The following is an 11,807-nucleotide window of genomic DNA, read 5'->3' on the forward strand; positions in this document are numbered from 1 at the left end:
GATAATAATCTAGTAGTTACAGAATTATGCTTTCAACACAGATGAGAGCCATGGCAACTAGTTCCTGCTGTTTGTTGGCTGTTCCAAACCGGTTTGTCTGTTACTCTGTACCCTTTAATTAGAAAATGTTTGGCTATTTGGCTAATCCGCCTTGGCAAAATAAATCAACTAACCCATTAATTCCCAGACTGACCCGTTACATTTCAGTTTGGCTACGCCCACCGCATACTGATTTCTGAACAATTTGTTTCTACATCCAGATTTTGATAAAATCATTAGGATGTACCTGCATCGGTAGCATCTGAAGATCAAAAGGTTCTTGCTTTTCGCGATTTGAATCCTCAAGCTCCTGTTGATGTCCTAGTTATCCCAAAATCAAGGGATGGATTTTAATTGCTGTGGTATGTATTCTAGCACATATTCCATGTCTAGTTTCAAGGAATGCACCTCTTGACTTTTGGTATAGCACAAATCACAAATTATAAAAGAAATCCTGATGTTGTGCTTTTGATCTAATAACAGAAGTGGATATTGGAAAAAAGGGGGAAAGAGAGCTGTATTAACAGTGGCGGATGCAGCTATTTAGTTGCATTGTGAGTTTAACGTGAAATATAAATTTATGGTAGTTAAATTGGAAGCTTGATTTTACTTTGTAGTACTTGCTCTGCATCTCTCAATGATCATTGATCAGCATGGTTAGAAGTTTCAGTGTTAGCAGGATATAAAGGTTAATAGAGGTGATTCACAACAAGAAACATAATATATACAGTAGTTGATTTTAGCTCTCTGCGACAATGTCACATTGTGAATGATATCTCAGCATAAAATGTGCGTCTTAAAAATTATTTGAAGATCCCTTCTTCCATTGCACAAAAACCCATCAAAATGCAACGACAATTGGTTCTTGGTCGCTCATATGGTTACATATTATCAGTCATTTTACTAGCTAGTTTATGTCCTGTGTGTCTTCTTCTGCATTATTTTGTGGGTGTCTCCACAACCAAGAGAATACCAATTAATCACTTTGAACAATCCATAAAGTGGATATGCATGCTTATAGCTCAGTTATTAGGTAAAATCTCATTAATTAACAAAATGTCCAAGGAAATGAATTCATCAAGACATTGTGTTTCCTAAATGCTAAATAAACCTGCTTCTTATACTCTTTTATACCCATTTTACTTGTTACATTCCCATATTTTGAATGGATAATATCAATTGACTCATATTTGGCTAATATCACAAATATACTACTGTATCATTTTGGCCAGCCCTTCATGTGTCATAATTAGAAATGCATGACTCATTCCAGTACGTCTCAGGAACAGAAGCAAACCATACACTGGAAAAACAGTAGAAACATGAGGAACCGAAGAGGAATACTAGCGGATTTGGACCAAGGAAAATTATCTTTAAAAAGGAACATCAGGTGTGCATGCAGCTATTTTGTTGCCTTGTGTGGGGTTCATATGTATTTGATACGTTGACGTAAAATATACTATTCAATAAAATATAGAATTTAAATTCTGAATGCGTCTGCTGGACAAGAAGATCGAAGGCCACACCACATTAGCAGATATACACGTATAGTTACGTATTTCATGTGTATCTGATTATGCAAATTATGCAAAAGACAAATGAAAAATTCTAGGCGTAACAATATTGAAGACTACAATATAGTTCACATGAGACATCATGAGCATTGCCTTACTGTCCCTTAAACAAAACAAAACAATGCCGACACTATATATATCGTACGTGCTTCAATTTGAAGCTGCCCCATCATCTTATTTTACTAAAATTTCTCTAGCTCCAAATTTAACTTTTATTACTATTTTGGACCAACTTATAATATGTCCAATAGCATGAAGAAGAAATCTTTGCAACCACACATCCACTAAAATAAGAACAAAATTAATAATGGTGTTTTCGTCTGTGACAAGTTAAAAAAAACGAATATTGATTTGTTGACAATTTAATTTGGCGTAATTAATACTTCCACCGTTTAAAAAAAAATGACCTACTTTAACTTGACACACAATTGAAGAAAATAAAGAAGACTTTTAAATCTTGTGGCCATAAATTAAAGTTGTGTCAAATGTATCAAAATATCCTTTAATCTTGTGGTACTAAACAAGTCACGTGGAAAGTTAAAATTAAAATATTACCAAAAAAGAAAAGGGATCATTTTTTTTTCCGGAAAAGGTTCAAAAATACCCATGAACTATCTGAAATGGATCAAATACCCCTCGTTAGTTTTTTGGCTCAAAAATATCCCTCCGTTAAATATTTGGCTCAAAAATACTTCTCCCTTTAATAAAATTCCACCAAGCATGCCACCTAGATTGAAAAAAAGCCACGTGATCATGCCATGTCATCATCCACGTGTCAAAAGTGTGAATAACCACCTTTTCAAATATAGCCACATTTACAAATATAACCACATTACATCATCCCATATTCGTCACCTCTTTCATTCCATCGCCACCGGTGATTCTCCGATGAGGACAATTCAGTCAATTCACCCTTTAAATTCAATCTATTTCAATCTATCGTTAACAAATCCAATGAATTCCTTGCAACAATAGCATCCGATTTTCCTTCTTCTTCTTTAGGACCTGAAAAGAGAAATAACAGATTAAGTTAATTTACATTACAATAGTTGTTTGGCACTACAAATTGAAGCATAAAGAAGAAGTGAACTTAATTGGCAGCTGGGCACACCTTAATTAATAATTACCACACATAGATTACAGAAGGATCACAACAACACAGAGCTGCTAGACTGCAACAAATCACAACACAAAAGGGAAAATGAATAAAAATGAGAAATGCAGAAAAAAAATGAAAAATTACATACTAACTAGTAACAGTTACTATAGGTAATTATTTTTATGTAAATCAAATTAGTCGCCACGACAATTTTTAGGGGAAGTTACTCATTTGATCATTCGGCCAAAAATACCCCTCGTTAGTTTTTTGGCTCAAAAATATCCCTCCGTTAAATATTCCTAAAAAAGAAAGCAGATAATTCTTTTTGAAATGGAGGGAGTAGTAGCAATGGTGGAGCCACAGCCGACGAAGGATGGTCAGATGAACACCCTCGTCGGAAATTTTTTTCTAGTATATAGGTTAAATATAGATATTTATGGTTATATACATGTTGTTGCACACCCTTGACAAGCTAGAGAAGCATAGTCCAGTGGTCAAGAGTGTGCATTTGTACATCAACAACCCGGGTTCGAACCTTATCAAGGAAAAATGTGAATACCCTTAACCAAAAGTCTGGCTTCGCCACTCTAGTAGATAGAGCAAGAAAGTGGCATCCATTTACATACCTAAAAAAACTACAATACGTGACACAGATTTCGATTCTAGCTAGGTTATATGATTTGGCAAATACGTGGGTCGTGCATTTGACTGTTTCATAATTCATTAAATATATTATCTTAGTAAAAAGGGGACTTCGTTTTCAACTAGACCATTTTGGTAAGAGGTAATGTTACATACACATGTAGTAAAATATTTGTGAATTTGTCTGAGAATAGATAGTAAGGGCGTAGATGCTGACATACAAACTACTTGTAACAATTTTCTTGATATCTTGAAAGTCAAGATTTTGATGAGTTGGGTTGGGGTATAGGGAGATGGGGAGTGGGGTTGCATGATGGTGGGGAGGGGAGGCCAAAGTAAAGAGTCACAAGTCAAATGATTGATGAGAAAATACATTGCATTGTGGCACCACCACTGCTAACTATAGTGTCACTTGTCATTATGGTTTTGATATGGACTTTCCCATCCTATTTTACGTGGCATATTTTAATCGGACATATAATTTAAGAAATAAAAAAATATATATATGTTGGTATTTATTAAATTATTCTTTGTTATTATCTTTAATTAAGTGAGACTAATAAGAATAAAAGTAGAATTATATCTTTAAATAATTACCAAATAAGAAAACATGATATTTTTTAAAACGAATAAAAAAAAATGATGACACATAAATTGAGATTGAGACGGAGAGTGTATATGAAAAATCTGGCTAAACGGATTTACTTGTCCACCTCAAGCAGTCACAACTTTTCCTCCATGAGCCCACCAACATGACTTATGTAACAAATCAAAATTTAATTTAACAGGTAAATTAAATTTAAATAATTGTTGTCACATATGCATACATACGGTATGTAAATAATATGTTTAACGTAAAAATATTATGTTCGGTTAAAGATAATTTCCATCTACCGACTGCCAACGTAGCATTAATTATAATAACTAGTAGTGTATGTGTATATAAATAGGTAGCTAGGTACTCATTTCATCAGATATTAAAAACACCAAAGTTTTAGCAAAGCTTAAATTTGCCCCTTCAACTAAAAGGGGCTCTCTTTCTAGCTCTTTCCCTTAAAACATTAAAATATTGTTGTAGTTCTCCCATATAGCCATAGCTAAACCTAAATTATTCTACTTTAACACAATATGATGCCATCAACTATGACAGCAGTACAACTATGTTGCTGCTTGTGTTTGGTTATGGTTACAACAACGTTTGGGAGGCTACATCCTCGAAATCTCACTGACAACAGGTTGATTCGTAGAAACCTCTTAGGCAATGGCCTTGGTGGAACTCCTCAAATGGGGTAAGATAGATAATTCTTTTTTATTTCAAGTTATATACTGTCGGTGCATAAAATTAATTGTTATTCTTCTTCTTGTTGTGTAACATATTGTTGATAATCGAAGAGTATAGGTATATATTGTATGGTGTTGTCTTGAAAGAGACACCATATATCATATATGAAGGAATGGTGTAGGTGGGGTTTTTAAAGAAAGCTCGTGAACTTGTCAAGTTGTCTACTTGCTTCTTGCAAAAAAAAAATAATAATAATAAAAAAAATGATTGAGTAATTAATTAAGTTCTATAAATTCAAAAACTTTTTACGTACAGGAATACAAAAACATTCAGACGAGCCAGTGTTTTATTATATAATTCTTTGAATTTTCATCGATATCAGGGAGATAGTGGCCTAAGGCCTACTTTTTTAAGAAAAGAAAAAAAAAATTTAAACAACATGTATTTCTAAGAATTATATACTCGCTTTATTCTAATAGTTTTCTTTTATTTACTAATATAATTAGTGCATTTAGTTTTTCTTGAGATATCATATTCCAGATATATTAAACTTCTAATAATTCTTGTATTTCATATAACAATTTTTTTTCTACAGATAATATCTGTTATTGCTTAAAAAAAATGAGGCTCGTAAATTAGAGGTCAAAGATAGTCACCTTTTTCATAAGGGTAGAGTTGTCCCTAATGGATATGAACCCCACTACCCACCTATTATTTAAGGGGTGGTGGGATGTTTGGTTTGTGTACAAGTTATGTATACTATATGTTAGTTAAAATTGGGATTAGTTAGATTGAATTTAGTTATTTATTTTATTAAAATTAACCTGCATTTTATAATTTCTTAAAAGAAGTTATTTGTTCACAAGGTTATCATCTGATTTATTTAGTAGCAAAGGGATTTCACGGGTATTTTTGTTATTTTTACTATTTTATTTCAATATAACTAAATTCGTACTAGTACTTCACCATCTAACAGGATTAACTTAATCTAATACTTATATTTAAACAAATATAACTTATCACAAAATTAGTAACTAAACAAACAATGCGGCGATATTAAATTTCTATCCTATTTATTAAGTTACTTGATAAATAAATTTAATGTAATTAGACATTTTAGTAATCATTTCTGTATTGTAATTACGACGATGCGTTTGTTTATCAATTTACTTAATTCCATTTAATTAGATAGGTTACCGCTAATCATTCTTAAAGTCAGAGGGTCCGTTTGGATATGAATATTCCCTTTCCAAAAAATATTTTCAAAATAATACTATTTGGTTATACATTAAAATTATTTTTTCCGTTAGTTTTATAAATTTGAAAAACTAGTGTTTAACCATTTTTCCAATTAAAAATGCAGGTGAAGACATAATTTCAACTTTAGATAGGAATAACATTTTTTTTTTTTTTTTTTTTTTCAATATGACTAAATTTATGTCCAAACACCTACTAAATTAATGTCCTATTGTTATTTATGGAAAAACAGATGGAGCAGCTGGAATCATTTTGCTTGCAATATTCATGAGAGTATGATAAGGGAAACAGGTCAGCAAAATTATTTTCTACTTAGAAATGGCAAAGACAAGTGTCAACAAATGAACAAACAAATACTTAGTCCTACACAACAGTTGTCACTTTGTTGTTGTTTTATTTTTTTCTTCTTTAATTTTTGATGTGGCAGCTGATGCAATGGTCTCTACTGGGCTTTCTTCACTTGGATATGAATACATCAATATAGGTAACTTCATTTGTTCTTAATTTACCATGTTTAATGAATTAGAATGGGTTTCTTTTCTTTAAGATTAATTAATAATGCGTTTGAATTTAAATACACACTTTAAAAATGTAAAAATGTGAGATTAAAATTTGAATACTTGTATATTTATTGTATAAAATTTATCTTTATTATAAATTTAAATAAAAGCTAATAAACTACTAGATTAATTTAATATTATATATCAATAAAATATTTTGAAAAAATTATGTGATGGTTGGTTGGGGTAATGACTAGCGATATTGTAAATGTAGAAATTGGAGATGATACTGACTTATGACTTATGAGGAGGTGTGATCGAATTGTAACTGGTGGTGATGGTGATTGTCATAGAGGCTATTGGTGATTGACATAAAGGTTGATGGTGGTAGCGGTCGATAATTATGGTGAATGGTAGTGATAGCTAATGATGGTAATGAATAATGACAGTGGCTTGATATCTAATGCCAAGACCAATAATGGTAGTTGCTGGTGATGATTATAAGTTGTGGCTAGTGATAGTGACAACTGATTATGAATACAATTGATAAGTGACTATTTTTGTAGAAATGTTCAAATAGTCATTTTAATGATATTAAGATTTGTTATAAATCTTAGTCATTCAAATCTATTCACGTTCATTTAGTGCTTGAAACCTAAAGAAAAACAAAATTTAAATTTAAATAATTAAGATTAACATTAAGGTTAGTAAAAATTTGCTTGCCAGTTTTATTGCTAATCAGTTATTTGTCGTATTTTATTTCTTCAGATGACTGCTGGGCGGAACAAAATAGAGACTCACAGGTACTCTAAATTGGTTCCCCTGTTTTTTTGTTGCCAATTTCTTTTGTCTTATTAATTTAACGAATATATATATATATATATATATCGTAATCTGCAAGTTTGCGATAACTTTATAACTTCCGGTCGAATCATGTATATGTATTAATATAACTTTACTTATTATATGTGAATATTCGATTATTCTTTTAAATTACTAGTCTCACTTATAATGGACATTTATATGTATATCAAATTAAATGATCTAATAGTTTAAAAATTCTGAAGCAAGTGTATGGAGGTTTAGTTCTACTCGTATTTATTTCAAAGTTGATGATGATATTCTACGTATTTTTGTGGTATATTACGTTGGCGAAAGAAGAATCGAAGAATTCAATGAATAGTCAATTAGGTTAGTACTTAATGATTAATAGAGTCTAGGAATTAATAAAAATTAAGGATTAAACATTGGATTTGGGATTTTGGATTATTAATGGTCAATTAGATTAAATTTAGAGATGTATAGTAAACGTGAAAAATACAATCAACGAGCCAGGATATTCACTAAGAGGTTCATAAGTGAACATACGAACTAACCGAAGGAGGTTTAACATATAATATATATATACATAAAAGATAATTTTAATCATACATATATAGCATAATTTTTCGCCGAAGGGAATTTGGATGAACCCCTTGACAAAGGGTAGCTCCGCCCCTGGTTGCCGGGACAATCAACATGAAATGTTATTTATAGAACTTGATTTTTGAACTCAGACAAAGAAAGTCATTTTTTTAGAAAAATATATTTTGAAAAAGTACGAGAAAATCAGAAAATATTACAGCTTATAAATAACAAATTTTGACAGGGAAATATGGTTGCTAAAGGTTCAACATTTCCTTCTGGTATTAAAGCACTAGCAGATTATGTTCATGGCAAAGGATTGAAACTCGGACTTTATTCTGATGCTGGGTATATTTTTATACTAAATAATAGTATCTTTTTTTTTTCCTAAAAAAATTATACTAGTAATTAGATATATTTAGTCATAATTTTGATTTAAACAAGCCATTTTTATTTTTTAATTTCTTGTAATGCAGGACTCAGACATGTAGTAAAACAATGCCAGGTTCATTAGGACACGAATACCAAGATGCAAATACTTTTGCTTCCTGGGTATGTTTGCTTGGCCTACATGTACATATTTTAAGATTAAAAATATATATTTATACATAATGGTGGAGATTTTATTTGAGTTTATTTTTGAGTTTAATAGTCAATATTTAACTTGTGTTATTTTTCTTAGGGTGTTGATTACTTGAAGTATGATAATTGTAACAACGAGAATCGAAGTCCAAGAGAAAGGTACTACTTGCCCCTCCAAGTGCACTCGCTATTTACATCAAATCAATACACTTCATTATGATTAAGTATTCAAGAAAAAAAAAACCTCAAAAAACATATATTTTTGAATAAATTAATTTAACGTAAACACTGAATACGGATAACTTTTTACTGTTTCTTCCTTTCTCAACAAGAATATACCTTTGTTTCTTCTTTTTAACAATGTTTCCTTAAATAAAACAGGTATCCCACAATGAGCAAAGCTTTACAGAACTCTGGAAGGGCTATATTTTATTCTATATGTGAATGGTGAGTGTACTTTTTGAATGGCATATTTTAAAAAAAAATCATTTTTTTCAGTCGATATATACACAAATAATATATTGATTATACACATATTAATATGTTATTTTTCCCAATTTCAGGGGAGGTGATAATCCTGCCACTTGGGCTTCTCCTGTTGGAAATAGTTGGAGAACGACTGGAGATATTTCTGATGATTGGGGCAGGTAAAATATAGATTTTTTTTTTTTTTTTAAAAAAACATACTTTTATTTTCGTAAATTCTTCTCTCACTCTTGGTCGAATTCGATTAAATACATTTAACTCTCAATTAATTGAAATTACGCTTTTGATCTTTGCTTATAGATATTCACAAATGTATCGTACTAGAGTTTAAATAATTCTACACGAAGCCTTATATGATAGTGAACGAAGTAGTGATGTTAGTGTGTTTCGCGTTGCAGCATGACTTCGCGGGCAGATATGAATGACCAATGGGCATCTTATGCTGGTCCAGGTGGCTGGAATGGTATAAGTTTAATTCACAAAAATTTATGCATTTTATTTCTCATTAATTATTATAAAACTAAATTAAATTTATTATGTAAGTTTAATTTGCAGTGATTTTACATGGTGTTAATTTGTTGTTTCAGATCCAGACATGTTAGAAGTTGGAAATGGAGGAATGAGCTTTGGAGAATATCGTTCTCATTTCAGCATTTGGGCATTAGCAAAAGTCAGTTTTGATTATTATTATTATGAATTTAGTTTAATTTAATTTAATAAAATTCTATTGGCAAAAAATAGACTTTAATTTGTTATATATTAAAATTAATATTTTTTTGTTTATAGGCACCTTTGATTATAGGTTGTGATTTACGATCAATGGATCAGAGTGCTCATGACATTCTAAGCAACTCAGAGGTCATTGCAGTTAATCAAGGTAAACTATTTTACTTTCTTTAATTTCAGTTGCATTTATGTGTGACAACAAAATTAGTCTATGAAAACATGATCTGCAATTGCCCTAAGTTTGAGCGTGTTAATGACTTGTCCATTTAATGATTCAGTCCATTTTGATCAATCCAATTCATCTCATCTAAAAGTCACTTCAGACATATGTTATCTGAAGTTAGGCTTGACAAAATGTTTAAAGTTACATGTGAGTGAAGTTCATGCATTTCTACTTGAAATTCAGGCAAATATGGTAGGACGTGAGTTGTGTACGACAAAAGTTTAATAATATTTGTGCGACTTTAGATATTGTGTCTAAGGTCATCCCAAAGTAGCTACACGTACAAAAAGAATCTAAAAAATGACCACAAATTAAATGATGGCATCAAATTTGGATAATTGTGCACTTCATCCACCAGTTTTACTATTTCAAATTCAGCTTAATCCGCTCATTTATCACTCCTAATTGCATTCTAATGACTACTAATGGTAGAAGACAAGAACATAACATGTTTATATTTGTTGAAATTGGGATCAGATAAACTTGGAGTACAAGGTAGAAAAATTAAGGAGTATGGAGATAATTTGCAGGTAATTATTTTGAAATGACTGACTCTCAATCCCAATTTTTATTTTTATTTCCAAATTCCAATGAATTCATTTTCTAATACAAAAACTTGTAAATATTTATACATTGTTATTGCAGGTATGGGCAGGGCCTTTAAGTGGGAATAGAAAAGCAGTAGTGCTATGGAATAGAGGATCATCAAAGGCTGATATAACTGCTCAATGGTCTGATATTGGACTTGATTCTTCTACTGTTGTTGATGCACGAGACTTATGGGCTGTAAGTCTTTCATTTAAAAACTATCTACATTTCGTAACGCGAACTCAAAATTTGAAGTCATGTCAAGCATTACGCTCAACAATATGATCTAATCGCTTATTGTTATCAAGCATTAAGCTGGAAATATATTTAGCAAAAGTTAAAAAGTTCATGGCTTTTTTCACTCGATATTCAGTATCGGGCGTTGGGGCAAGGGTTGGGTATCATGCATTGTAACATCTTTAAGGGGCTATTATGTTGAGTTTATCTTTGAGGGGAGGATTGTCCAAGACCATATAAAGAGACCAAGGACCTTTTAACCTACCGATGTGGGACTCCAACAATAAGTTTCACAAAATGATGCATACATAAATATTCTACGAAATGTTTGGGACTTTGGGCCCGATTAATCCGAATTTTTTATATGGAAAAGTCCCATTTGGGGGTAATGCGGTGACTCTACTTTCAGAGTCCGAACAAAAGATCTCTTATTAAATTCTAAAGAATAGAACAACACTTACCAGTCCACCAAAACATTTAGCGATAACAATATATATTGACTAGCTATTTCCACAAAACAACAATAATCATCTGTTATATATGTTTCGAAGTTTAATTTAAATGACACTTTTTTTTTTATCATTTGGATTGAATTGCAGCACTCAACAAAAGGATCAGTTAAAGGACAAATATCAGCCAGCGTTGAACCACATGATTGCAGCATGTTTGTTCTTACTCCCAAAAAATAAATTCAACCCTATTACTTTGCTGGGGAGATGAAGATGATTTTCCATGTCAAATGTTATAATTTTTCTGAAAATTATACCACGTTGCTGGAGGAGTCATACATCATTTAATTAGGAATAAGACGAATAAATTAAAGTAATTTTGTTAGTATTTATATTATAGTTAAGACAGTTTCTTTGTATTGTGTTATTTTGTGTGGGACAAATCTTGATGTGAGCTATACATCATAATGCTTTATGGTGCTATCTTTTTTATATTTGGTCTTTGGATATAATAACTAAAAAGACCTAAATGAGAATTTAATCGTATTAAATATGAAAAGATTATGACATAAGTAGTATTTTTTATTAAGCTACCAAACTATGAAATGTCGTCTCACTTTCTCATGTTCCTTTAAATTAATTGTTGATGCATATGTTTTGAGAGACCATTTTCGTTTTTTATATTCTTATTAGTAGGATAATACTTAGTCGGGTCTATT

The 11,807-nt window shown here is 31.1% G+C and overlaps 1 protein-coding gene across 1 annotated transcript; it reads left to right on the top strand.

Moving 5' to 3' along the window:
• Positions 1-4,311: 4,311 nt before the first annotated feature.
• LOC107862757 (alpha-galactosidase) lies at positions 4,312-11,580 on the top strand. Its single transcript, XM_016708414.2, has 15 exons — positions 4,312-4,643; positions 6,126-6,184; positions 6,321-6,377; positions 7,162-7,196; positions 8,042-8,145; positions 8,274-8,349; positions 8,480-8,538; positions 8,761-8,826; positions 8,943-9,026; positions 9,264-9,328; positions 9,453-9,535; positions 9,652-9,742; positions 10,292-10,344; positions 10,460-10,600; positions 11,239-11,580. The coding sequence occupies exons 1-15, from the start codon at positions 4,483-4,485 to the stop codon at positions 11,326-11,328; spliced, it is 1,224 nt and encodes a 407-aa protein (XP_016563900.2). The 5' UTR covers positions 4,312-4,482; the 3' UTR covers positions 11,329-11,580.
• The last annotated feature ends 227 nt before the right edge of the window (positions 11,581-11,807 follow it).

Source organism: Capsicum annuum, chromosome 3 (genome assembly GCF_002878395.1).
Source record: "Capsicum annuum cultivar UCD-10X-F1 chromosome 3, UCD10Xv1.1, whole genome shotgun sequence".
In the NCBI taxonomy this organism is placed as follows: Eukaryota; Viridiplantae; Streptophyta; class Magnoliopsida; order Solanales; family Solanaceae; genus Capsicum; species Capsicum annuum.